The sequence below is a fragment of the Mustela nigripes genome, chromosome 17, assembly GCF_022355385.1.
Source record: "Mustela nigripes isolate SB6536 chromosome 17, MUSNIG.SB6536, whole genome shotgun sequence".
In the NCBI taxonomy this organism is placed as follows: domain Eukaryota; kingdom Metazoa; phylum Chordata; class Mammalia; order Carnivora; family Mustelidae; genus Mustela; species Mustela nigripes.
Window position 1 is genome coordinate 56,788,786 of NC_081573.1, and position 26,612 is coordinate 56,815,397.

Below are 26,612 nucleotides of genomic sequence, written 5' to 3' on the forward strand. Positions count from 1 at the left end.
CTGAGTTCTGGAAGCTCGTCCTACATCATAAGGAACATATCAAAATACTCCCACATCCCCAAACACTCTTCAAGAATTTGAGCTTTGAAAAAGGAGTTTTCATTCAAAATTATTTGGCGACAGGGAACTCATTTAATTCATGATTGCTATGACTTCCTGGCAATCATGGTATTAGGAAATTCTTACTAAGTGATTTCTAACTCCTGTGTGGTTTTCAAATACGACCAAATGCTTATCAGCAAAGAAATTACAGTTTGAAGTTGGCATGTTAGGTGTTGAGGAGTTTTCTTTGAACATTCGTTAATTTTAAGTTTGCAGTGAGCCTTTTGCATTTGGGGGCCAATAAAATTTCTTTTTCTGGCTCAAACATTTTCATAGGTTCTTGAAAAGCCTCATGAATGGGCGGCTCAGTAAACACTGCTGGGTGTGTATGATTGCTGGGGGGGAGGCAGCAAGAGTCCACCGGGATTGCTGTTCTCCCCGGAAGGCTGCCCCAGACCTGATTGTGGGGAAGACTTTTTCCTTCTGTCTCCAGGGTTTCCTTTGTCATTTCCGTCACGGCATTGCCCCCCATGTCTAGTAAATGCCAGCTAACATCCCAGAGGGGCTGGAAACCGGACACCGGCAAGCAGAGGACCCCGTCTCAACACAACTGACATTTCCTGGGGAAAAGAATTTATGATAAAAGCTTCCCTAATTGGACATTCTAGCGCTGATATGGACCATCCTGATTTTATTTCTGGTCTTCAGAGGGCGACGGCTTCAGATACCTTTTCCTAGCTGCGCACTTTTTCTTCCTTTCACAGCCCCGCTCAGCTGCCGCCCCGGTCACCGGTCACCGGTCACCGAGGACCAGGTCTGTAACACGGGTCAGGTGTCAAGTCTGCTCCTGTCCGGACATGCTCCCAGGGGCTCCCTCGGGCGGGGGGTGCTTCCCGCGCAGCTCCAGGAATCGGGGCCACACTGGCCGAGATGGGGGTCACCCCGCTGGGGCCGCGGGCCGTCTGCACCACGACCCCTGGCCGCCGCCGCCCCCCCCCCCAGCCGTGACTTCCGAGGGTCTCCGCCGGGGCCCGGCCCCGTGCGCTCTGACCCCCGCATCCACCCCCGAGCCCTGACTCCGGGATCTGAAGGCGGCGGCAGGCCCGGCGCGACCTGACCTCCAGGCTCCGACCCGCGCCTCCGCCCGCCGGCCCGGCTTCGCCCCGACCTCCGCAGTCCGACCCCCGCGTCGCCCCGGTGGCCCGGCCGCGCCTCGACTTCCGCCATGCGACGCCCGCCCCCCGCCCTGCCCTTGACGCGGCCGCGAGGACGCCCCCGCGGGAATTCCTGCGGGCACCCCCGACCCGCGCCGCCCCCGGGACCCCCAGCGCGGACCCCGGAAGGGCCCCGGGCCGGCGGCGGCCGCCTCTGCGCTAAGTGATTTCTCGGAAAGCCGAGCGCTTCGAAGAAGGCGGGCCGGGCGGGCCGCGCCCATTGGGTGGTGCTGGCGGCGCGCCCGCGCCCATTGGCCGGCCCCGGCGGCCCTCCCACGCCCATTGGCCCGCGCGGCCGCCGCTCCGCACGCAGGCCCCGCCCCCGGCCCCGCCCCCGGCCCTAGACCCGCGCCGCCGCGCAGCCCGCGGCCGCATCCCCCGAGCGCGGCGGCCGGCGTGGGAACTCGGGCGGCGGCGCCGAAGGCGGGCGGCGAGCTCGGGCGCGCGCGGCGGCAGGTAGGCTGCCCGGCGGCGGGTGGGCAGCGGCCCGGCCGGCTCCGTCCCTCCTCCTCCGCGCTTCCTCCCGAGCTCAGACGCAAAGTCCAGGCGCTGAGCATGGGGCGGCGGGTCCCCAGGGGCTGCGGTGGACCAAGGCGTCACCTGGGAGTGGCCTGGCGGTGCCTCCGGAGCAAGACCTGCTCCCCGGTCCTGCTCCAGCCCTGCTGCCCGCGGTCGGCTCGGAGCGGCGCGACCGATGGGCCGCGCGGTGGCCGTCGGGGGGCGCGCGGGCTGGCGGGGCGCGGGCTGGCGGGGCGCGGGCGTGCTCTGAGGCCTGACGACGGCGATTTCTGCGGGGCTTAGAGGCCCTTGGCTGCCGTCCCAGCACCGTGGCCTCTGGCAAGAAGGCCTTGGCTGTGTGGGGCTCACGCTCACAGCATCGGGGTGCACAGTGCACCCCAGCGCAAGGGGGGACCTCACGGGGTGAGATGTGCTGCTTCCCCGGGGCTGTGGGGTGCATGTGAATGGGAACGAGACGGCGAATGTTCCGGAGTTTAGGCCTATGGGGGGGGGGGTTTACAACACACTTTTTGGTCTTTTAAAGCTAAGTTAGGAGCTGGACCGCACTTGCAGGTTCTGAGCCTGTCCTTTGGGATTCTGGCAGGTTCTTCCCAAGAAAAGAGCTGGGAGTGGCTGGGTCATCCCAGAAAGGCTGGGGCCCGAGTGGGACACGGCGTGGAAGCTGGTAGCCTGGGGGTGGGAGAGGTGTGGAAGGTGAGTCCGGCACCACCTCCGGGGCACATCCTGGAATCCTGGAATCCGGCCTGGGTGGGGCCATCCCAGCCTCTTATCGCCTCTGGCCTGGGAAGCCTGAGCCCTGGGTCCCATTTATTGAGATGCAGATTAGCTCCAGCTAGGACTTGGCCCAGAAAAGAGAATGATTATCTAAAAATCAAGGAAGAGGAAGTCATACACATGTGACCGGGCTTCTGAATTTTTTTCTGGCTTGACATTTGTTGGGATTAATGCATTAGCATTCCATAAATCATTGTGGGCCATCGGGGACTAGAGTCTTCGGCCTGTGTTGCCACTCAGAGTCTGAGGCGGGGATCTCTGAGGTCCGGTGGGGGGCTGTCCATGTGCTCAGATCCGGTAACGTTGTCTTAGCTTTTCTCTGCAGAGTGAGCACAGTGAGAGCCTGCCGGGGTGCCTGGGAGTCCGGGCGCCCTCCTGGGCTTCCGTGTTCCTCTGGTCAGCAAGTAGGCTGCGGTAGATGGTGTCCGAAGTGTCCCGTTTCCACATTCTGATTCACTTTCTCACTGACCCCTCTCCAAACCTTCTTTTCTCCTATTCTGTCCTTATAAATCACCAAGACCATTAACAACGCTGGGGGCTCTGAATCCATCAGAAATGTTTTTTTTCTTTTAAGATTATATTTATTTATTTGAGAGAGCAGGAGCAAGAGAGATCACAGATGGAGAGGGACAAGCAGGCTCCCCGCTGAGCAGGGAGCCCAATGCTGGGCTCAATCCCAGGACCCTGAGACCATGACCTAAGCTGAAGGCTGTTAACCCTCTGAGCCCTCCAGGTGCCCCAAGTCCATCAGAAATCTTGATAAGAAGGTGTTGACCCACTTTCTAGAAAAGCTGCCCATCCAAAAAAAATCATGCTTTTCCTTTTCGGGAGGCTCCTGGAGCATGGAGTCCGGTTTGTGACCCTTGTACTAAGGGGTGAGCCGAGTCCTGATGAGTGGGCGCGTTACACAGCGTTGTCAGATCCGCAGCCACCAGCCCTCCTGTCGTGTTCTGGGCCCCCTTGCCTTCCTCTGGCGCACACGGCGTGCTCCTCCAGCGAGGCGGTCTCCCCCCAACTCAAAAGGATCTGTAGGAACCAGGACAGTGCTAGGTTACTTTCTGGGGGGTGCTTGGTCGTGGGGTTTCTTTTCTCTCCCTAGGTGTCCCTCCTAAATCTTTACCTTCTTATTGAGAAGCACAGGGGACTGTTTTGGAATTGTGGGACGCCTGGGACGTATAGTTCATTCAGTTGGCCGCTGAGGAGAGCCTCAGAGCACCTCGGGTGGTTTTCCTGAGGTCATGGGGGAGAAAAGCCTTTGCTGGGTCTTCACGTTCCAAATTCAAGTCCAGTTCCTAATTCCACCCACGTCACCCCTTTTACACCCACGGGTGGGCATAGAAAAGTCACAGTCGGCACTCGGGGCTCACCTTCCCCCCAGGACCTGGACCCCCTTTCTGATCCCACAGCCACGTGGAGGGTGGCTGGTTTCCAAGTCCCACGCTTCTTGCTTTATGGACCAGCAGGGCTCTGGATGTGACTGTATTCTTGGGGACATTATGTCTTGTCACTACTGATGGTTTCAAACCTGTTTGCCCAAAGAGGTCACATTTTAATCAGAAGAGTAGAAATGCCTTTCTTTTTCTTTCTTTTTTTTTTTTTTTTTTTTGGTGGGCGTCTGTCCAACTGTTGAGGGGATTTCCAGCCTTGTTCTTGTAAACGCGGGCTGTGTGTCGATACGGCTTGGTGGTTCTTTCTCTGTCTGCTCTTGGGAACGCTCCCTGTTCTGGCAGGAACATCCAGAGGATGTCTTTGGGCACCCTGGCGACGTCCCCAAATTCTGGTGCCTTCTGGAAGAGCCCAGCCTGGCCGACCTCGCTCTGTTCCCCAGTTGGTTTCCTTGCTTTTGTTCCTTCCCGGGGAGGAAAGTCAGGATGACATCTGTTTTTTAGAGAGAACCTTCTAAGGTCTAGGTGTGGCCGCAAGTGCCTCCTCTGAGCCCTCCCCACAAGGATGCTGAGGGCTGGTGGTTCTCCCGGGCACGCCACGCTGAAAGCATGACTCAGGGGCCCCCCTGGGAGGTGGTGGGACTCAGATGGGACCCCAGCTCGGTCTCATTCCCAGACTCGCGCTCTCATCAGTAACCCGTCTGAGAAGCAACGGTCCCGGAGGGTTGGCTCGGGGCATCCCTTCTTTCCTGGAGCGCAGATGTTGCATTTGTTAACAAACGCTGGTCCCGTTGGACAAGTCAGGGGATTGGCTCTCCGCGTGATGAGCTGCTCGTTCGAGGGCCTGGACATGTGAAGGCGATGATTCCCCATCTCGCGCGCAGAATGGAAGGTGCCTCTTCCTGTGGCTGCGTTTGCCCCAGACGGAGCGGGTGAAGACTGGAAGGGGCACCGGCCGAACCCTCGGGAAGGACCGACCCCTGGGTGCGGGGTGCTGGGATTCGTGCGGCGGCGTCTGTAATGTCTGTAATGTCTGTAGTGTCACCGAACGTGCGCTTTTCTGTCCCAGGATGTGTGACCGGAACGGTGGCCGGCGGCTGCGGCAGTGGCTGATCGAGCAGATCGACAGCGGCATGTACCCAGGGCTGATCTGGGAGAGCGAGGAGAAGAGCATGTTCCGGATCCCCTGGAAGCACGCGGGCAAGCAGGATTACAACCAGGAAGTGGACGCGTCCATCTTTAAGGTGCGGCCCTGAACTCCGTCTTCCTCCAGGCCTGTGCGGGTGTTGAGCCACCTTGTTCTCGTGGGCTTGAAAATAATCGTAGTTTTTTAGAACAGACGTCGATCAGGTGCTGAATGGGTCTCCCACAGACGAGGCTGCAGGCTGTTCACATCTCTTGTGTGACCTTGAAGGTCCGTGGGGTGTGGTTGGCCTGTTCCCGAGGGGGAGACGGAGGGCACTTTCCCCGTTTCTTCCGCGAGAGAAGTAACAGTCCGGGAGCGAGCAGTCTTCAGGGCCCCGAGACCGAAACCCTATCCCCTGGGCTCCATTACGAATTCTAGGAAGAGTGTACGTCTTGGTTCTTCCACGTTCTTACTTCTGCCCGACAGTGGAGGGTCAGCTCAGATGAGAGAGACACCATCTGTTGTTGCTTCCGGGGCCGGGTCATGTGGGGTGCCCCGAACCTGCAGCAGGTTCTAAAAATAGTCTTCCTTCCCCTGCACACAAGAAGTACCCAAGCGTGGAGAGGCTTGCTTGGGCCCGGCCCGCCCCGCGGGTAGGTTTGTCATTGCACACACTCCCATCCAGTAGGCGCTTCTCCTGCTCTTCCGTGGAGGCCCCAAGAGGAGAAGTGACTTGTCCAAGGTCTCCCAGCTCTTGGGCCACGGAGCCAGGGCAGCCCAGCTGGGCTCTCAGGGTCCCCTGTGGGTCGTTGTCCCCTGCAGGCTTCTCTGAGGCTTGGGGGATGCAGGCTCCCTGCCCTGGGAGATTTGGATCCTGAGGTCAAGGGGGGGTCAGCAGTGGGACCCAGCCCAGGTGACGGACTCAGAGCCCCCCCTCACCCCGTTCTGTGGGCATCTGGGGTCCAGGGATGGGAGGGCGGGCAGGCGGAATTGTGGAGGGATGCGAGTCCGGAGCACAGGCCTGCGGGACCCCAGGGCAGCCCGGGATGCTGTCCGGCAGCCGAACAGAAAGGACAGAAGACCGTGCCTTGGCCCCGGAGCGGGGCACTTGCAGGTCACAGCCAGCTTCAGGGGCGGGTCGGCCCGTGGGTTCTCTGTGGTGGTTGGGGGGGCGCTCCACGGTTCCGCACTTCTGTTCCATCTCTGATCTGGGCTCTTTGGGAAACTGCGATCAGTTACTGGCTCTCGTCCAGAAAGTGGCCCACGTGGATGATTTGCCCTCTCGCCTTCCAGGACCCTGGGTAGCCCCGGTGTCCGCATTTCTCCCCACCGGGAGGGATCCTTTGTCTCACCGCCCGTGCCGCCGGGGGCTCCTCGCCCGTAGAGCGCTTTGCCTTAGGCTTCGTGCCGACTCTCTGGGGAAAGACCCAGCTAAATGTCACCGGTGCCCAGGGTCCGCCGGCTCTGCCGGGAATTCTGGGTCGTGGATGGCTGCAGACCAGAGCTCCTCACCCTTGGCACTGTTGACCTCTCGGGCCAGATGGTTCCTACACGTGGGGCCGCCGTGGGCATGGGAGCATGTCCGGCAGCACTCCTCAACCCCACAGCGTCTCCCCCTCCCCACAGAGGCCTGCGAGCATTGCTGACCGTGGTGAGGACGAGCAGATTTAGGTGGATGGCCTGGGGTGCTGAGGGCCCAGGTTCCGGGTGACCGTCACTGAGACCTCTTGGGGTGGGGGGGGAACACCGGACCAGTGGCCGCATGTCCTTGGCTGTGTCTCCTGGTGGCCATGCAAGGCCTCTCCCTGCACTTTGCTCCCTGTTTCAGCCTAGGCTCTGGGGGTAATGAAATAAAGTTCCAGATTTATATGTCTTATGCAATGCGCCTCACGGCCGTTTCAACAGCGGCGAGAATGTGCAAGGCCCCCAATGCTTCCGTTCGTTACGCAGTCGCTCAGTGTGGCAATCTGAGAGGACCCACAATCTCAGCAGGAGCAGGGTGGGAGGGGGATGTGGGGGCCCCCCGGGGCTGGCGGCCCCCCCAGGAGGACGGCCCGCTGGTCAGAAACAGGGAGGGACCCCGCCAGCCTGGCCCAGCCTCCGAGCGCGTCTCCCCGCAGCGCCCAGACGCACCTGCACAGGTGAGAGGCTCACGGGTTTTCTGGGTACGTAGAGAACCTCCTGTTGGGGACACTCAGAGAAAACCTTTCCGTGGAGTGTGAAGCCATTTATCCAGAGAATTCGTCACGGTGTGCGGGTGTGATTGTGTGGCTGGCCCCGTGGGGTAAGCCCGAGTCGGGATCGGAAAGGGCCGAGCTCATTCTGTCTTTGAGTGTCCCAAGGCGCTCCTGTCCAGTCGTGCTTGTTTCTAGAAAAGCATTTGGTGACGCTGAGGGTCGCTTCTCTGAGCAGCCCTGTGGCGGGGTCAATGACCTGGAGCAGACTCTGTAGCACAGATAGGTTAAATGCAGTAGGCCATCGAGGGGAGAAAAAGCGTTTGATTTTCAAAACACAAGACGAGACTGTAACATCGAATCGGGACGAGTTTGTGGTCCCCGGTTCCCTGGGGCGCAGGCGGCCGCCGTGTGGGGCGCAGACTGCCCCGGGCCTCCGAATGGCTCCACTCGAGGCCGCGGAAGGGTCCCAAGAGCGCCCAGCTAAGCCGATGTTTCAGAGCCGGCCGGAGAGCCCGAGAGGCTCGGGGCAGGACCGGGAGCGCGGTACCTCTGAAGCCGACCGGGGCGCCTCCGACTGAGCACTCTACTTTGCGCCAGGATGTCCCGGCGGGCTTCCCCGGGCGAGTGTGAGCCTGGCATGTGGGATTGGATATAGGCCCGGCAGGTCTGGCTGAAGACTGGCAGGTCCCAACGTTGCCCGAAGCCCCCACTCCTTGAGGGCTGCCTGTAACGCGGATTCACCGGGGCTTTGCGGCGGGGACGGTGCAGGGGGTGTGTTGGCTCGTCGCCTCTCTGGGGTGCCCTTGGCCGGGTCTGGAGACAGAGCCCATTGTCAAGGCCGGAGCTCTGTGGGTCAAGGCCAGGATGCTCTTAGACATTCGGTCACACACAGGACGGCGTCCCCCCGAGTACCCTGCGGCTGCACACAGCAGTAGTGCCCAAGTGGGGAAACTCCGATCTAACTGCGTGAAAAGCAGAAATTACCGTTGAAGGTGCGAGGGGTTAGCCTTCCTTGAGAAAAGCAAATCCCAGTCTGGTCTGCGATGCCGTTAATAAAACACTGAACGATCAGGAGGGACCGGAAACCGTTCCCGCGAGAGGGGACTTTGTGTCTGCATCAGAGAAGGGGGTGACGCTTGCGCGCCCCTTGAGGAACTTTCTTCCATTCGTCTCCGGCTGCGGCGCCGTCTGAGTTCAGGGCCTCAACGGAGAAGCTGTGAGGTCTTGTGCCCGGGGTGCGGGTGGGGGGTGTGTCGCGGAGTTCTGCCCGTGTGGCCCCCTGGTTACCTCGGGTCACCGGATGGTGGTCACTGGGATGCTGGCTGAAGATGCGGGTTCCCGGACTAAGCGCCCCCTACTGAAGGGGGCTCCCTGGGGTTGGGCCCCAAGGATCTGCCTCTCAGCAGTCCCCAGGGCACAGCTGTGGTCATTGACCTTGAGGACCCTTGCTGTGGGGACCTCCATGGGGCTGACCGTAGGGACCGTGGCGTCTCAGCCCTGACTGGGTCACCCTGAGAAGACTGGCGTCTTCCTGAGTCGGGCTGAGGGTTCCCTCCAGACCTCACATTGACGGAGGCTGGCAGGTGGCTCGGATTTTGCCCGAGACCAAAGGTTTTCACCCGACAGGCCCGACCCCCTCTCTGGTGTGTGTGGGTGCCATTTGAGAATTTTGAAACTGCCTGTCCACGTGGTCACCTGGATTTTTTTTCAGTTCTGCCCCTTCCGTGTTGTGGCTTTTGCAGGTTTCCAGCTTGGAGCTCTGGTCCTGGTTGAGAGGACCGTCAGGTTTGGAGAGGTCAGAACAGCTGTGGAGAACCAGCCTAGGCAGAAAACACTTTGTTGCCTTTTAAGCAGGGCCCTGGGGCTGGGGCTGGGGCTGGGAGGGTTAGAATGCCAAAATGCAAAGCAAAATTTCTATTAAAAGTAGCTGGGCGGTGTATGACCACATTCAGACTTCTTGCAAATGTTCCCTTTTCATGCTAAATTTTGGCTAGGGGTTGATTTGAAAAAGCAACAAATTGTTCTTTGTTTTGAACATTCTAGTGAAACCATGTGCGACTTCCTCTTTGCACTCGCTGACCTCAGGCCCCTCCTGGCCCTCTGGTCCCGGGAAGGATTCGCCCAGAAGCAGATCCAAGATGTGTGTGGGGAGGAGCCACCGGCAGGGGCCGCATTCTGGTTCCCTTGGGTGGTCCTGGTTGGGGAGGGGCCCTTCCTGGCCCGGTCTTTTCGAGACGGGGGTCCACGGAGGTCCCCAGATGCCCCGAGTGCGAGCTGATGGCCAGAGGTGGCTGTCAGGACAGCGAGATCTGCGCGGGCCCTGACTGTGGCTGTGGGTGTCGGTGGTCGGGCCGGGGCGGGGCTGGCCTGGCCGCCTCTTTCATGTGCTGCTTTCTGCTCCTTCAGGCCTGGGCGGTTTTCAAAGGCAAGTTCAAGGAAGGGGACAAAGCCGAGCCGGCCACTTGGAAGACGAGGCTCCGCTGCGCCTTGAACAAGAGCCCAGATTTTGAGGAAGTGACAGACCGGTCCCAGCTGGACATTTCTGAGCCGTACAAAGTGTACCGCATCGTGCCCGAGGAGGAGCAAAAATGTAACTATCCAGGACGGGCGCGGGGCCCAGCAGAGGCCGCCCGGCCCGCAGCACCCCCGCCGGAGAGCCAGGGAGCTGGGTGGGGGGACGTCTGGGCGAGCCGTTGCGGCTCAGCCCACTGTCCTCTGGCCTGCGCCAGCAGATCCTGAGAGCGCTTCCCCTTGACCTCGGCCACCATCCGCTGGCCAAGTGGCCGTTTCCACTTGGGGGGGCAGCGCCCGTGGGAGGAAAGGGTGGGGCGGTCGGGCGGCCTCTGCTCACCGCCGTCAGCCCGGGAGCGGACAGTGGGGCCACCCTGGGGCACAGTCACGGGGCCGGGCAGGGGCGAGCGGCCTGGGCAGTGTGAAGGAGCGGTTCCTTCTGTTTTCTAACAAGGCTTAGAGGAGGCCAGGGGACAGTCAGGTGGACGCAGGCAGGCGGAGGGTCACGTTCCTGAATGCTCTGGGGGATGATGGCGCCGTTGGCTTCCTTGTCGGAGATCCCAGACGCCTCGGCACCCGGCTAGAGCCTGAGGGTTACCGGGGGGCTCTGGGAAGCCGTGAGTGATTCCGGAGTGACTGGTCCCGGGAGCCTGAAGGAAAGCGAGCGCTCAGACGCTCTCCCGGGCTGTGCACATGTTCCGAGTCCAGGCTATTCCCACTGGGGGAGGCTTGACAGTGTCAGCAGAGAATTTAAGTTAAAATTGTGACTATCCCAAATCTATAGTGAGCCTGGGCCAGAGAGTCATTAAACTCCTCCCCAGGGGAGCCAGCGTAGGACAGGGACAGTGGGACGGAGACTGAGGCCCGGGTGGTACTTGGTCCGTGAGCCCAGCCACTGGATGTCCCGCCCGCAGTGGGCAACTCCAGTTTTGGGAGTTTGTGGCTTCATGGTGTATAAGTTAGCACCGAACATGGCTGAGTCGGTCATCAGTAGGAAGTCAGACCAGCCTGCCCTTGGAGGGTCTGACGACCTTGACAGGGAGGCCTTGGCCTTGACTGGGAGACTGAGACCTTGACCTTGACAGGGAGGCCTTGCCGGTAATGGCTCCCAGGAGGCCTCTGAAAGGCTAGGCATGCATCTTTCCCTCTTACGTCCAAGTTCTGGATAGTTTTTCATCAGCCCCAAACGAGCTGTGGTTTGAGGGAACGGAGAAGTGTGTCTTCTTTGCCCCCTGCCCCGGCTCAGCCAAGCTTGACCCGGCAGGTGAGCCCAGCTTGTTTATAGCGTGGGGTGCAGCCAGCATCACCTGCCCCGGTGGGGGTTACAGAAGGAGTCGGTTCTCAGGGGGTGGGGGACGCTGCATTTGCATAGTGTCTAAATGGACCCGCTCCGCTCCGTACTTCAGTGGTTTGCAGGCTTCACGGGGCCCCCCTACCACGTACTCCCTCGACTTCCCCCATCCGCAGCTTCTAGCCAGTCCTGAGTCTCTCCAGGTAGAGTCTGGATTCAGCTGGGATGGAGCGAGGGTCAGGAGCCTGTGGCTTCTAGGAAACGGCCGGCAGATCTCTGGCCCAGGGGTAGGGGTGAGCCTGGGGAGGGAGTGAGTCTGGGGTGGGGACTTGCCGTGGGGGCCCCTGGGGCCCGGAGGCCGTGCCTGGTGGGGCCAGCCCTCCGGTACGCCTGGTGTGTGCACAGATGCGCGCTGTGTATTTGGAAAAGCCACAGAGACATTTCCTGTCAATTAACTTTAAAAAATGACTCCAATCTGCGCACACATTGTGCCAGGAAATCTTCGAGTGTCTTCAAACAGCCCGGCTTATGGATGTGCCCCAGATGGGTGGTCCGCGCCTGGTGTGAAGCGTGTCTGACAGGTGCTCATACTCCTTCTCGGCCAGTGGGGACGAGCCACACGGCCGTCCCGGCCCTCTGAGTGTTATAGACAACCGGCGACTTCTCCCTTTGACCTGGACGGTCAGACGGCTGCGGCAGCACGGGCGGCCGTTTCTGGGCGTCTTCCAAACCAGTGAAGACACCGACTGACCTGTATTTCGTTGAACTCAGCATTAAAAAAAAAAAGCCCAGACTGAAACGCCAGCCCCGATTCTGCCCCCAATGATGGCTGTGGTCCTCTGGGCCGTGTGTCACGCGTCTGCCCAATTTTCCGCAGGCAGACTAGGCGTGGCGACTCCCGGCTGCGTGAGCGAGATGACCGAGATGGAGTGCGGGCGGCCCGAGATGGACGAGCTCGTCAAGGAGGTGAGGGCAGCCCCTTCCCTCGACCCCAGGCGCATCCCGGTGCCGCGGAGCTCCCTGCTCTGGGCCAGTGATGTTCGCGCCAGCTGTGAACTTGCCCTATTTTAAACGTTCTGACTGGCGGTCTTAGAAAACGCATCGCGGAATCCCTTGGCTTCTTGGGCGGGCTGCAGTGAACAAGAAGGAAACTCGCTGCCGGGCGTGGGGTTGTCCTTACGACGGGGATGGGGTGCTGTCGCCCCGCAGGCTGCTGCCGTAGAGTCTGCCGCTGGGCGGCGGGTAGTCAGGCCTGTTAGAACCGCACGGAAACTCCGTCCAGGGGCTGTGAGCCGAGGACCGGCGAGGTCTCAGTCGGCAAAACCCGTGGGGTCTCGGATGCCGGCCGCAGCTCTGCAGACAGCCTTTCCTGGTCCCGCCGTCCGCCTCGCAGCTCTGCTTCTCGGGCTGTTAGCAGGGGGACCCGGCATAGCTGACGTCGTCCCGCACCGTCCTTGTGAGGGGCATGTGGGTGCGACAGAGTCTTCCTGACGCCCGCGGGGCCGCAGCGGGATTTTCAGGAGTCGCTTGGTTGCCCGAAAACATGTAGATGACCACGCGGAGCCTCCGCTCGGCGGCCTAGCTTGGGTGCGGGCGGCAGGGGCTGGGTTTCGGGGTGGTCTCTGGCAGTGGACCGGCTGCATTCCTGGCCTCGGGTCTCCAGCAACACCCCGTTTCCCCTGCGAGGCTTTCCTGCCGGCTCAGACAGAGGTGCGCGGTCAGGCTGGCACACCGGGGCCCCGAGAAACCCAGATTTCCAAGGTTTACTGATGAGATCCGTCGGCCTCCGTTCAGGAGTCAGAGCCGGCGGTCCAGGTGTGGAGAGGGAGGCAGGACGCACTCGGTCCCGTGAGTCTGTCCAGTGTCACTGTTTGCTGGAGTCCCAGACCCTTCTGCCTCTCTCCAGCGCATCAGGGCAGCCAGGTGACCTGGCCGTTGGTTTTGTGACAGGCAGTTTCACAAAAAAAGCCATAAACTTACCAGAGGTTGCGCAGTGGCCAGCCACGCAGGCTCATCCGGTGGGTGCGTCTTGATCGGTCAGGATGCACAGTCAGGTTTTCCTTGTGTCTTGGGATCCTGGCGTCCCCACACGGTGTGGCTTTTTGGTTAAGTCTAAACCGTTCATGTGTCCCAACCCCCGAGTCCCGCTCTGGAAGCCCAGTGAGTGCGGGGCTCTTGACTCACCCTGTTCCCACAGCCGTCTGTGGACGACTACATGGGGATCGTCAAGCGGAGCCCCTCCCCGCCCGACGCGTGCCGGAGCCAGCTGCTCCCAGAGTGTTGGATGCAGCAGCAGCCCAGCGCAGGTGAGGACCAGCCTTCTGGGGCCACCCCGCTCTTGGGGCATGGCGGCGTCGGTGGGGGGGTCCTAGTACTGCCGTGAGCTCTGCTTTACTGAAGGTAACTTTGCACCCCTCCCCACTGCCTCTTAGGAAGGCACGTGGACCCTGCCCCAGACTCAGCCCTGGCCCTTCCCCCGGGAGGCGTCTGCTTGTGGCCCGCGATCCTGGGACGGGGTGGCCAACCCCTCCCAGACCAGAGGGGAGATGGGGCTTTGGGCCACACTTGAGCTTGCATGTGGGCCTGCCAGCCACTCCCCCAGGACATCAGAGACCCCCTCAGAGCGGAGGCTGGAGAGGCAGGGGTGCGGGGCCAGGGGTCGCTCTCTGGGAGCCCTGGCTTCGAGTCCTCGCATCTAATGGAGACACCAGGACTGTCCCTGGGACACGTGTCCCAGGGGTCACGGGCTGAAGGAGACATTCATGCATTTATTAGCTCCTGAGGCTTCCCCCATCTGCCCTTGGCATGCACGGATTGTTGTGTGTTCCTCAGTCTCTCCCCTGCGGTTTCTCTGCGGGACACTGGGAAGGAATGGTGGCTCAGCTGGCTTCAGAGGCCGCTAGGCTGTGTGGTGGCAGTTTGGCCTCCGGGACCCTGGGCGAGCCCCTCTCCCTGCATTGTGGTGGCACCTTGGGGAAAGCTGGCTCGGGCCCCAGGCTCCCCGCTGGAGACCAGGCCTGGGGTGGTCACGCAGGCTCGTGCTGTTTTGGGAGGAGGCCTTCGGGTGGGGGGAAGTGGGGCCCCAGAGCATCGCAGTGACCCTCCAAAAGTCCCACAACCCAGAGGACGTTTCCTCCCCCTTTGCTGGTTGAGCTGAGGTCTGGTGTATGAAACGTGGGTTACCATGCTGGGGCGGGGGGAATCCCACATTCAGTAGAAGCCTCTGGCGGGAGCTCAGGGGCATACTGTGGCACCTTTTAAAGAGATTTCTGCAGAGGGAGCATTTGGGCTGGTTCCGCACACGCGACTGGGTCTGAATCTGCTTTTCACTCTCTGCGGCAGGCTTGCCACTGGTGACGGGCTACACCGCCTATGACACACACCATTCAGGTAAGGGGCTGCTCTGCGCCGGGCTGGCGGGTGTGACATGGCGCTCTTAGAAGGCAGAGCTCCGAGGGCCTGCTCGGGTCCATGGACGAGCCGGTCAGCTGTCAGAAGTCAGGACCCCGGTCCCTCCTCCTCACTGCGGGGGTGAGCCAGGGGCCGGCCTCCCTGAGGGCCTTCTCCGATTGGGCCACCAGATCGATCCAAAAAGCTCTTCCTGCCTAACTCTGCAGGAGAATGAGCATGGGGACAGCTCGGGCCTAGTTCTGCCCGTCTTGTGTGACCCCAGGCAGAGGGATTGAGCCCCTCCGAACGTCACTGGAGTGTGGTGACGATTGAGTGTCCTTTAGTGTGTCTGGTAGGGATGTCATCAGTCACTGAGCATCACCAGTGTCCCACGAGTGCCCCCCCCCCTTTTTAAACTCTCTTCTGCACTCAAGTTCATAATGATAAGGATACTTGCTGATGGTGGTGGTGATCGGGGTGATGGGGTGATGGGGATGGTGACCGTGGTGGCGGCTGGCTAGGTGCCAGGATCACGGCTGCGACTCCCCCGTTTGCATCTCATACCTCCCATCACCTGGCGAGAGGTGCTGTGACGGCTCCCCCTGCACAGGCTCAGAAGTGCTAGGTCACAGCCCGTGGGCCGCGGGGCGGGGGTAGGGCCTCGGGCTGTGCCGTGCGTGCTCTAGCCCCTCCTCACGGGTCACAGGTGGGCTCTGGTACATTTTTGTCTGCTTGTGCTGGGGACTCAGACGTCCTGCGTGGCTGCTGGGATTTGCATTAGGACTCATTGATGGCGCCTACCCCAAGAGCTGTTGCTTCTCTGGGAAGCGAACAGCCTGGCTCATCAGGACGGACTGCAGGACCTTGGGGCTGGGGGCCCGGAGGTCTCTTGGTGCAGAGGAGGAGATGGGGCTCTGAGAGGTTTCTGGACCAAGGCCCTCTTGGGACGGCTGTTTGGGGTGGTGGAGGCAGCTTCACACCCAGGCAGGAAGATCCAGAGGAGCAGTGTCCCTGTTCACAGTACTGGTGTCCCTGCAGAGCAGCCATGCGAGCTGGGGACGGTCACAGCTCCGGCCTCCCAAAGGAGGGAGCCCAGGCTTGGCGGTTTAATCGCTGGTCATGGTCACCCAGCTGGGAAGCAGCGGCCCGGGTCAAAGCCAGGCACCCGGCTGTCTCCAGCGGGCCCGGCAGTGGGCTCACAGGGCCAGGCCTCTGACCCAGTCTGCTCTGGGCTGCGGCCCTGCCCGTCTGCTGACTAGTGCTTCCTGGGGGCAGGGCGGTGGCAATCTGGGTGAGGAGGAAGTGTGCTCGGTTGCCCCGGAGAGGTCCCAGCACCCAGCGGGAGAAGCAGCCCGTAGCTCTGCATCATGCAAGGAAAATCAGAACCCACTCTTCTCGAGGTTGTGGACTTCGGGACCTCGGTTCCAGTCACCTCCCCCACCTGCGTAATTAAGTCGATGCTGGGGGTCCCCTGTTCTCGGCCCTGCAGAGACAAGGTGTTGAGGGACCGGGCAGGGGGAAAGGTGGTGGGGAGTGCTGGATGCCGTGGCCCTTAGATGCCACCGGGCTTGATTGCCCCATTTTACTGGGGAGGTCAGGAGTCCAGATTTTTATGTGAAACCTTCCCAGGTCAGAGTGACCACAGATCGGCATTAACAATGTCCCTGTGGGCCCATGGCTCCAGACGCCCCGTGGCTGCCCGTGTGCGCCTCGAGTGTGCCCATGACGTTCGGGGGTCAGGGCGGGGTCTGAGCTCAGACAGCGGGGCGCCATGCTGCAGACCGCAGACGCGGGGCCGGCCTGCCCCGTGTGACCGTCCCGCTGTCCCAGCAGACGCCGTAATGTCTACACCTGTTTCCTTACCCGGGCCGCTGGGCAGGTTGTGTGCTGGTAGGGCTGGTGCACTAGCCGCGGCCCCTGGTGGGTACCACATAGACCCGGAGTTAGGACTTAGAGCTCCCGGAGTGTCCTCTGCGCAGCCAGCGTCGTCCTATTTCCTGGGTTTATCTTGTTGTAGCTGCTCCCGTGGTGCTTATGGGTGCGGAGTGCACACGTGCGCTGACGCCGTCCTCGGCCGCTGGAGGGAGGTGGGTGCCACTGTTCATCTGCTTTGCTGGTGGGGAAACTGAGGCACAGAGTGGTGAAGCCACCTGCGCCTGGTCACACAGCTGGGCTCCCACGTCGAGGCGTCTGTGCTCCCGGCATCGTCACTACGGTGTCACTGTGCTGAGGCCGTCCCCTGGTGGGCGGGGGACTCTTGAGACTTGGGGAGGGGCCAGCCGGAGCCCCGTAGCGGTCCTGGTGGTGGATTTTCCCCCATGGCTCCCGTCGGGCGCCGTGGTTCTGGCTCAGGCCCTGCCCCCCCAAACCTTGCCCAAGCTATGCTGCCCTGGGGCATGGGGACAGCCTCACGTGGGCATGTGGGGAGCCCCCGTCTGCTGCCCCCTGGGAAGGAAGCAGCCAGTTCTCCCGCGCGGGCCGGTGTGAGTACAGCCGAGGCAGCGACAGGGTGAAGGTGCGGTGTGGGGCCGGGGTCCGCGGGGTGTTTCTTCCTCTGGGATGAGGTGCAGGGAGTTGTGGAGTGTGTCAGGGCGCGGTGCGGTGTTCCAGACCGGCTGGGTGGGTGGAAAGGACCCGGGCCGGTCAGGACCTGAGGTCGGACGCCCGGGCTGCCGCTTCCCGGCGGGGAGACCCCACGTGGGCCTCCGTGTTCCCACGTGTCATGGAAGTGGATCGGACCGGGACACCTACGCTCCCGGCCTGGCGCGATTCCAGAATGCCCTTTAGCTCCGCCCCGGGAGAGAGCGGAGCCTGAGAACGCTAGTGGGGGTTCTTAACTGAGCACGTGATTCTTTTTTAAGAGATTTACTTGTCAGAGCCAAGGAGGGGGAGCGGCAGGCAGAGGGAGAAGCAGACGCCGTGCTGAGCAGGGAGCTGGGCGCCACGGGCGCCGGTCCCAGGGCCGTAGGATTGTGAGCTGAGCCGGAGGCAGATGCTCAACCAACTGAGCCGCCGGGTGTCTCTGAGCAAATGATTCTTTTTTTTTTTTTTTTTAAGATTTTATTTATTTATTTGACAGAGAGAGATCACAAGTAGGCAGAGAGGCAGGCAGAGAGAGAGAGAGGGAAGCAGGCTCCCCGCTGAGCAGAGAGCCCGATGCGGGACTCGATCCCAGGACCCTGAGATCGTGACCTCTGAGCCGAAGGCAGTGGCTTAACCCACTGAGCCACTCAGGCGCCCTGAGCAAATGATTCTTAAGCAGAACCCGGGGAGGTAGGTGTCCAAGGACTAGACACACTTAGAAATTCTGGTCCCGTGGCTGCCCCTGCCTGAGGCCCAGAGACCTGGTTTGTCCGGAGCAGGCGGTAAGGACCCTTCAGTGCCCACCTGGGGCTTCTTGAGGGGACCAGCGCCTGAGAGAAAATTGCAAGCAGAATCCTCTCCCCGTTTACTTGGTGCTGGGGCGCCACGGCCGCCGCTGGAAGCGCGGACTGACTTGGGCCATAGACTCCTTTGAGCGTAGCTGTAGCTGAAGGGTTTGGAGAGTCCCGACGTGACATCCACGGAGCCCCAGGGGACGGCGTCTGTCCGGGACAGGGCGGCACCGTCGTTTGCTCCGGCCTGAACTCGAATCGAGCACCGGCGTCGGCCAGGAGCGGGGCAGCAGGCCTCGGTTCCCGGGCACGGACGCCGGCGTAGCGGGGTGTCGTGGGACTGTGGTGCAGGACCTCGCAGGACAGCGTCCCAGCGGGACCCGGAGACGGAGAAATTTTCCGAACTCCTGCGTCGTCCGGGTCGTGGTGACCCTCGCCGGAAGAGTGCAGCGCGCGGAGTGGTTTTATTGAGTCATTAGTTTCCTTAGTAAGCCTGGTTTCTAGAAGCCCGCAGGAACTTCCCCGAGAAGCTAAACACCCCCCGCCCCCGGCCGTGCTGGGGGGAAAGGACAGCCTCCGCCCCTTCCCGCGGCCCTGACCAGGCTTCCTTTCCTGCAGCCTTCTCGCAAATGGTCATCAGCTTCTACTACGGCGGCAAGCTGGTGGGCCAGACTGCCACCACCTGCCCCGAGGGCTGCCGCCTGTCCCTGGGCCAGCCGGCCCTGCCGGGCGCCAAGCTGTACGGGCCCGAGGGCCTGGAGCTCGTGCGCTTCCCGCCGGCGGACGCCATCCCCAGCGAGCGGCAGCGGCAGGTGACGCGGAAGCTCTTCGGGCACCTGGAGCGCGGGGTCCTGCTGCACAGCAGCCGCCAGGGCGTGCTGGTCAAGCGGCTGTGCCAGGGCCGCGTGTTCTGCAGCGGCAACGCCGTGCTCTGCAAGGACCGGCCCAACAAGCTGGAGCGTGACGAGGTGGTCAAGGTCTTCGACACCAGCCAGTTCTTCCGAGGTGGGTCCTGCCGTCCACGGGCTGCCCCGAGCCTTCCCGGGGCGCTCTGGGCCTGGAGGAGTGGGAGACGTGGGGTGCATGCAGTTTGGGGGGCGTTCCTGGGCGGCTCTGCCTTCAGGCCGAGGGGTCCAGGGGAGCCTCTCTGGGCCCGGACTGGCGCGTGTGTCGAGCGAGGGCCCAGCTTCATTGGCTTTCTTGAGGGCGGGCGGGAGGACCAGGGTCTCTAGAAATCCCACCGCGGGCTGCAGGGTCAGACTCCGGGATCGAGATGCACACTGTGGGACAGGATGACCTTGTGTGCACAGAGTCCTCGGGTTCCTGGCCCGCCCTGTGTGCTCCTCCTGGAACGTCAGGCTCCCTGCTCTGTCCCCTCCTCTGTCTGCACCTCCGCCTAAAATAGCTCCAGCCTCCAGGCCCGTGTCTCCTGCCCCCGGCCCGGGATCTCTGTGGGACTGGGGGGCAGGCTTCGCTGGAGACGCGGCCTGCAGAGGGGTGGGGTATGGGGTGTGAGCTCCGGTGTGAAAGCCCCGGGTGCCCACGTTGGGGAGGGGCAGCGCGCCGGGAGCTGTGGTGACCCCGTCCCTGCCCCGTGTCCCCGCAGAGCTGCAGCACTTCTATAACAACCAGGGCCGGCTCCCGGACAGCAGGGTCGTGCTCTGCTTCGGAGAAGAGTTTCCGGATCTGACCCCGCTACGCTCCAAACTCATCCTGGTGCAGGTGAGCTCTCCTGCCCGCTCTTCGGGACTCCGTCTGTCCTGGGCTGGAGAACAGGCAGCAGCGACGGGGGGGACCCCGCCTGTGGGCAGAGGCAGGCCTGCGGGGAGACCTCCACGTGGGGCTCGTGGATTCTTGCTCTCTCTCGGTCATCTTCTCGCGCTCCAGGACTCCCAGGATCTGTGTTTCCTCCCGCTGCCTAAAGTCAGAACCCACTTCCTAGCAAGATTCTGCCTTCTAGCAAGGTTCAGTTGCCTCAAGGTCTGAGAGAGAGAGTAGGGCTTTTCAGACCCTTACTTAATCTAATCAAAGGAATGAAACTCTAATGGTGGAATCTGGAGCAGCTGCGGCTGGCACTGCAGACCGGGAATACCACTTATTCTTTCCTTGCCTCTGCCTCCCTGGGGGCTCATGGGGAGGTTCTCAGCGGGCACTTTGGACTGAGTAGTCAGAGAATCTGGCTGGGGTGCAAGACCGTCCCACACTTCGCAGCCTTACGTCTGACCTGTGTCCGTCCCTCTAGATCGAGCAGCTGTACGTGCGGCAGCTGGTGGAGGAGGCCAGCAAGAGCTGTGGCGGCGGCTCCCTGGCGCAGACTCCCGAGGCGCCCCAGCTGGACCAGTTCTTCCGGATGTTTCCAGACGTGTGCACCTCACACCAGAGACCCTTCTTCAGAGAAAACCAACAGATCACGGTGTAGCCTGTCTCGGGGGGGCGCGCCGTCTGGCCCCGTCTCACGCCTCGTTCCTAGTTACTGTCAGTATTTAAGGGTGTGGATGCCCGTGACTGGGGCAGGATGCTTCGCGGAGCTCCTGGTTCAGTAGGGGCGTCCCCGAGCACTGGACGCTGACGCCCCCGCGGGAGGAGCGCGACGGGACTCTTAAGCGTGGAAACGTGCCCCAGACGACCCGGGTTCTGTCCCTGTGACCTGGGATTCAGACGTGGGCTTCCCGTACCCCCCAGTTACCGTGCGTGGCGGGTGCCTTCAGCATCTGGGGATAGGCCCACGCCTGGGCCTTCAGTTTTACCAGAGATGTGGGGACAAGGCTGCTTTTGTCTTTTCCCTTGTGTTACCGCGATAGACTCGTGTTTCCAACGCTTGACTCGATGTGGAGGGTCTTTACTTTTTACGCCAGTTCATAAGATGTAGAAATACTTAGGTAACAGCCTCGCTTCCGCAGGTGACAGCAAAACGCCAGGCGTGTTAGGGGGGACGGGCACGAGGCCTAGGATTTGCCCCCGGCAGGCTTGTCCCCGCCGGAGGGCCTGGTGTGTTCCAGAATGTTCCCTGTGGGCCTTCCTGCCAAGTGGCTTAGGTTTTCATTTCTGTAATTAAATCATTCCCAGAGCCCTTGCTCTTTTCTTCTTTCTAAATGGTTTTGACCGGTCTTCAAAATACACACATTTTACTTGTCCTGTTGTAAACCGCTTTGAATTTTCTTCTTTCTTACAAAGTGAGCTATAAACCACAGACTGCAAAAGTAACCGTACATTGCGCAAGCATTTTGATTGTGCCTTCGAGTCCGTGAACCAGAGCCCAGCCAGGCTGTGGAGCGTGTGGGCCTGGCTCGGGCGGACTGGGACTGTGTCACGGCCCCTGTCACCGGCGCCCCAGTCCCAGTCCCAGGGTGGGTGGTGGGAGGGACAGTGCCTTCCCCCTCCCTAGGACCCCTCACGGTCTGGGGTGGCCCTGGGCCGTGCCTGGTTCTGCTCTTTGGCCGAGCCCTGTGCTGCGGCTCCCGGGGGAGGAGGCCCAGTTTCAGCCCCGGAAACACTCAGGCTGTTTGCTCGAGGAGAAGGTGCATTTACCACCCCAGACGCTCAGAGGGGTGAGGACAGGTCAGCCTCCTGCTGACCGTCCGCTGTGCACACAGCACATCTCCACCATGGCTCTAAAGTGACTTATGATTTAAAAAGCACTTGAACATTTCTTTCTGGGGGGGGGGGGGGCGATGTTGTATTTGCTCGGTGGGGCTGCCTCTCCCCACTCCGTGTCCCCGGTGATGTGCCAGGCCGGGCAGAGGTGGGCGCGCCAAGTGAGCTAAGCAGGTGTCTGCCGCGGCCCCGGGAAGCCGGTTCCACACTCATGTGGCCACCAGGCCGGGGTGGGGAGAAGGGGCTTTGCCTTGTCCTTTCTCCTGACCAGCCGGTCACCACCGGCCCTGGCTCAGTCTCGGCTGTGACAGGGCAGGAAGGTGCACTTCTGTGACGCGGGAGAAGCTGGGGTTCAGGGGACAGGGTCATTCCCACTTAGCGCATCTGGCCGCCTTATAACCGGGGTCTCTGATTGGAAATCCAAGCCGGAGAGCCCGTGGTCATGCTCCCCGTGGCCATGCTCCCTGTGGCCACTTCGTGAAGGTGATGCCAGCTTCGCGTGTGTATCAAGACTTGGTCATCGTGGGTCCCTCGAGCTGTGTTTGAATCCACCTGAAAATCGAGGGAAATTAACAGAAGTGACTTTCCCTCTCTGGCCCACAAAGCTGACATCGTATTGTTAAGGAGAACAGATCTGTTTTCTGAAATTATGTCAGAACAGCGGGTTTTGGTCTCTAGCTCAAACAAACAGTGAAGGATAGATCTTGAATGGGCTAAAGGGATATTTATTTTTGTATCTACTTCAAATGTGCATTGATCTGTTTTGTTCTTTATTAAAATAAAGTACTTTTTAAAAAGCTGATTCATGTTCTGTGTTTTAAGTTACGGTAACATGTTTCCTCCTTTGTACCTGGTTCTTCCAAGGAGGAATTAAGAAAACAGCCACACTGTGAGTTGAAGTGTTTTTTCCTTGCTGTTCACTCCTTCCCTAAACGGTAGCAACAAGGAATAGAGGCTTGCAGATCAGAGAGAACTTTCTGGACAAAATGCAGGACATGCTAAGTTCTGTGACAGTCTGGGGGCCCGTGCGGGTTAGCGCGAGCTGACAGAGGGGCGTGAGGAGGGAGGAGGAAGTTGGTGGGGACAGCCCCGTCCCGGAAGGCGCTGGGACCCCGTTTGGGTTGGCCACACGTGACAGGGATGTGCACCTTCCGTTCACGCAGGTGCTCGCTGTGCTGGGGCCTTGGGGGGTCTAGCGGGGACACGGGGGGCCCAGGCTGATCATCGTTGAAGTGGTTGCTTCAGGGGACGTCCCTGTTGAACGACCCGGGACAAATCCGTTTCGGGGGCCCAGACTCCCGCCAACCCAGGGAGGCTGACGTCCCCCACCACGCTGCACCTGCAGGCAATGGGCACGGGGTGAGGGACTGAACCCCCCCTCCCCGCCCCCGCATGCAGCGGACTGGCCATTGGTGGAGTGTGGGAGAGGCTCGGACAGGGCCTGGCCGCTCACCCTGGAGAGGCCGACTGGTGGCTTTCTTAGACATTTCACGAGTCACTGCCGCAAGCAGGAACTTGATCAGCAAACCCTTTTCTGCTTGTGGATTCAGGGCCAAATGTGGAGACTTGCGGGAGTCGCCTCTCCCCAGAACTCAGCAGCCTGTGTGGCTCGTTGGCAAACTCTGCCTGCCCAGCTGCTCTCACAGGGACGGGGGTGGTGGGCCGGGGGGCTTGGGGGCTCTGGTCTGCGAAGGTCGGGGCCAGGGACGAGATGCCGTAGGAATGGTGGGAAGTTTGGAAAATACCACTGGGGCATGACAGGTGACCTGACCCCCGGGACGTGGGGCCTCCTCTGGACAAGTAGCTTCTGGGACCCCAGGGCAGCCCATGGGACTGGACTCATGAGACATTGGGTCCGACAAGCGGCCTTCACTCCGTATTCTGGAAACAGTGAGGCAAGTGAAGACATGTCACCTGTCCCTTGCAGAGCGACTTGCCCCTTGGTACACTAACCTTTGCAAAATCCGTCTGGGGTGGGAAATCCTGGTTTTCCTTTGTAACGACCGGATGGCAGCAGAGGCCGAGGCCCCGGGTGAGTGTCCCCAGGATCTGCTGGGCCCGGGGTCGTAGGGGAGTCCTCGCGCCCGGGGACAACTACTTTCCACACAGCAGCCGTGGTGGGAACCAGGAAGAAGTGATCCGTGTGTGATTCAGATTCTGTACAAGAGAAAGTTTAGCAACTCAGTTACTTAGAAATAGTCAGAAATTCTTTCTAAGAAATGGTCTATAGCTAATGGCTGTAATGTTTGCAGCCCAGTGGGCTGAGGCAGGAGGAGGGCTGGCTTCTCCGTGGAAAGCGCGGCTGTCCTGCTGACAGGAGGGGAAGCGGTCAGCGCGGTGACCCCCGCTCAGCATCTCGAACGTCCTCATGGACACGGGCGCATTCAAGTTCTCGCTCATGTAAGACACATTGGATCCAGCATTTTCCAAACTTTCCTTGCAAGTTGTCCGTGACTGCGTGGTGCCTCACCCAGCTCGCCCAGCTCGCCCAGCTCGCCCAGCTGCAGGCGGCCGGAGAGCAGGGTGGGCATTTCTGTCTGCTTGGGCGCTGTTCCACCCCGACGGAGGCTGCCGGAACGCGGTGACCGCCCCTCCCAGTACTGTCCACCGGACCTTTCACTCTGCTCGTGGACTTGGTGGGCCGGACTTCAGACAGGACGCGGCGGTGTTGGCTTTCCCGTTCCACAGTCTGCCGTGTCCACCGGGAAGACTCACACGGCGGAGGGTGACCTCAGTGCCCCGGGGGGTGGGATCGCCCGGAGGCCTTTGGATCCACATATCTGGGGCCTGGGTGTAGCTGGGGCCACATGCGACGTCCCAGGCTGAGGGGGTCCCCACCTCTCGATGACAGGCGTGTCAAGGAGCTGGCAGCCATGCTGGGGGGCAGGGCAGAAGCACGTTCTTGGCTACCAACCTGCCTGTACTTTGTAGAAACCGAGCTCTGCCCCCTCCCCAGAAGCTCTGGCTCCTTGAGCCTGACGGGTGGACCTTCCCCTTGTCCCCCGTGGGAGCCTGACATGGACACTCACCTTCTTCAGACCGTGGCCCTTCCTTCGGGGATGCTCATCCCCAGAAAGGGCCTGACGCTGGGGGTTACCATGTGAGCCTGTCCCCACCCGACGGGAGGATGGGGGTGCAGGGAGCTTGTCGGTGAGGGCGAGAGCCTGACGTGGCGTGTCCCCCGGCCCCTCGCTTCCTTCTGCTCCTTACCGCTCAGAGCGAGGCTGGGCCACCATCCTCGATGTCACCCCGACGTGAGGGCTCTGCCCAAACAGAGAAGGGAACAGGCCGTCGGGAATGGTTTCTGTGGGGCCGGGCATGGCCGGGGCTGGGGGAGAGGGCAGGCGAGGAGGACGTCCCCGTGCCGCGGCGTTCACGTCGGAGGCTGCCGGTGAGGGCTGTGTTGGCGCAGCAAAGCCGCTTCGGAGGGCGCCGGGCGAGCCCTCAGCCGCTGACCGCGCAGACCAGCCTCGCTGAGGTCCTGCAGGAGACCCCCCAGAAGCAGAGCCAGAGGCAAGGATGCGGTGTCAGGAGTGTGTGGGGTCACATCAGGAAGGGCCACTGGGGGCAAGGAGAGGCCTGCGGGGCTGGGCATGGCCAGGCACAGGAGCCCTCAAGGCCGGCCCCAGGGAAGGGAGCCAAACCCGAGTGCGCCTACCTCGGCCTTGCCCGCTAACCGGTGCTCCCAGGGGCCGCGGGGGCCTGGTACTTTCTTCCCGGGTCTTTTGCGCAGGAAGATGGGGCTCCGGCAGCCCGAGAGGCCCTCAGTGCCCCCGCAAGGGCCGGCTGCCGGGGGGTCGGCGGCATGACCGCAGCAGGAAGGATGAGGGGTCGTGCTGGGGGCACCGGGAGCTCCACGGAGCCCGGTCACCTCTCAGGAGGGCGCATGTGCCCGACCGCCCAGGCTCAGCTTCCGGCTCGGGGCTCCTAGCTGTGCTTCCGAGAGAAAATCACCTAAACTCTGTCGCGCAGTCTCCTCTGTATGGGGTAAGGACATCACCCCCTGTGAGGGTGGAGGGCTTACCAGACCCTGGCCGCGCGAGTCCCGACAGCGGCATGTTGTACCCATCGCTCACGCAGTTCAGTTACCTTAGTATTAAGTTGGCTAAGTCTTAGACTGACTAGGTCTAAGAAATAACCTATATCGTTTACATCGACGATAATTATACGCAGTTATTTGCTGATTACTAAGCGATGTGATAAATCGTTTATATGTTTATCTGATTCTGTATTTCTCATTAGAATTAACTTTATAGAGTAGTTATTCAGTGATTCTACAGTGGCTAAAACTATGCCACAATTACACAAACAAGGCAACGACTGTAACGCAGCTGTTGCCTCTGCTGCCAGTTCTGATTCACGATCTGCTCTTGGGTGCAGGTGAGGACTGGCTGGAACGAGGGTCCGGCGCGCGGGGCAGGGGGGGCGGCGCGCGGTCGGTGCCTGCGGAGCGGGAGGCCAAGGGGTGAACTTCGCGGGGTGCGCGCGAGCGTGGGAGGGCTCCCGCGGTGGGTCTTCCAAGCTGCCTGGCACACAGTAGGGGCTCAGGACACATTCGCTCCCTTTCCTTCGCCTCCTTGCTGTCCGGGACGAGGGACAGGGCAGCAGAGGTTCCCGCGGGGTGAGGGGGCGGCACTGGCGCTCCTGGAACGGCCTTCCCAGACGTCCCCCCCCACCCTGGCCGTCCCGGGCCAGCGCTCTACTTGGAAGCTCAGGTTCACCTGCCCTCTCTTCCTGGATGCCGTGTTTCTTGCTGGAGGGGGACTCAGTTGATGTGTACAGAGGCGGGGGGAGGGGTGGTGCCCAGGAATGGACAGCAAGTGCCAGCCCTGGGCGCCGGGAGTTCGAGCAGCGTGTGGTGCAGGCCCGGGGACCGGAAGGCTTTTCACGAGTGCCGGGACGGGCTAGACGTGCAGACGGACGTCAGGGTTCTCCGCTGTGAACAGAGGGGATCTGAGCTGACCTGAAATTGCTGGGTTTCCTCGTTGGGGGGTGAGGGGGGACAATCCTGGGACGGCCCCGGCTCCAGGCTTGTGTCACACACGCATCCACCCCCCGGTCCGTGCACGGTGCACACTCCTTCCCCTTTTTCCAAATCGCAAGGACCCAAGTGACCTGGAGAGACTAAAGAATGTGGAAAATAAACATGGTTCTGAGAAGGGCAAGACGGAGGGACTCTGCTGTTTCCTTGGGGAGCTTCTGCGGGGCAAGAACC

The 26,612-nt window shown here is 61.3% G+C and overlaps 1 protein-coding gene and 1 long non-coding RNA gene across 4 annotated transcripts in view; one reads left to right on the forward strand and one right to left on the reverse strand.

The window, feature by feature from the left end:
- Positions 1-1,640: 1,640 nt before the first annotated feature.
- On the forward strand, positions 1,641-22,199 carry IRF8 (interferon regulatory factor 8). 2 transcript variants are annotated; one of them, XM_059383705.1, is made up of 9 exons: positions 1,641-1,712; positions 5,004-5,178; positions 9,644-9,827; positions 11,917-12,005; positions 13,237-13,345; positions 14,382-14,429; positions 18,422-18,808; positions 19,410-19,525; positions 20,046-22,199. In XM_059383705.1, the coding sequence occupies exons 2-9, from the start codon at positions 5,005-5,007 to the stop codon at positions 20,220-20,222; spliced, it is 1,284 nt and encodes a 427-aa protein (XP_059239688.1). In that variant the 5' UTR covers positions 1,641-1,712; position 5,004; the 3' UTR covers positions 20,223-22,199. The 2 variants fall into 2 exon arrangements, with proteins under 2 accessions (XP_059239688.1, XP_059239689.1); XM_059383706.1 differs by lacking the exons at positions 1,641-1,712; positions 9,644-9,827 and having other exon boundaries at positions 5,089-5,178.
- A 1,157-nt stretch (positions 22,200-23,356) lies between these two features.
- The window catches only part of LOC132005167 (uncharacterized), a 412,778-nt gene continuing 409,522 nt past the window's right edge, over positions 23,357-26,612 (reverse strand). For both annotated transcript variants that reach the window (XR_009400748.1, XR_009400750.1), the window contains one exon: positions 23,357-23,554. This is a non-coding gene — a long non-coding RNA (uncharacterized LOC132005167). The remainder of the gene's footprint in view (positions 23,555-26,612) is intronic.

Coding starts and splice junctions, on each gene's coding strand:
- IRF8 (XM_059383705.1), top strand. CDS start 5,005: ATGTGTGACCGGAACGGTGGCCGGCGGCTGCGGCAGTGGCTGATCGAG. Junction 12,006..13,236: donor TGGACGAGCTCGTCAAGGAG/GTGAGGGCAGCC, acceptor CTGTTCCCACAG/CCGTCTGTGGACGACTACAT. Junction 18,809..19,409: donor CACCAGCCAGTTCTTCCGAG/GTGGGTCCTGCC, acceptor GTGTCCCCGCAG/AGCTGCAGCACTTCTATAAC.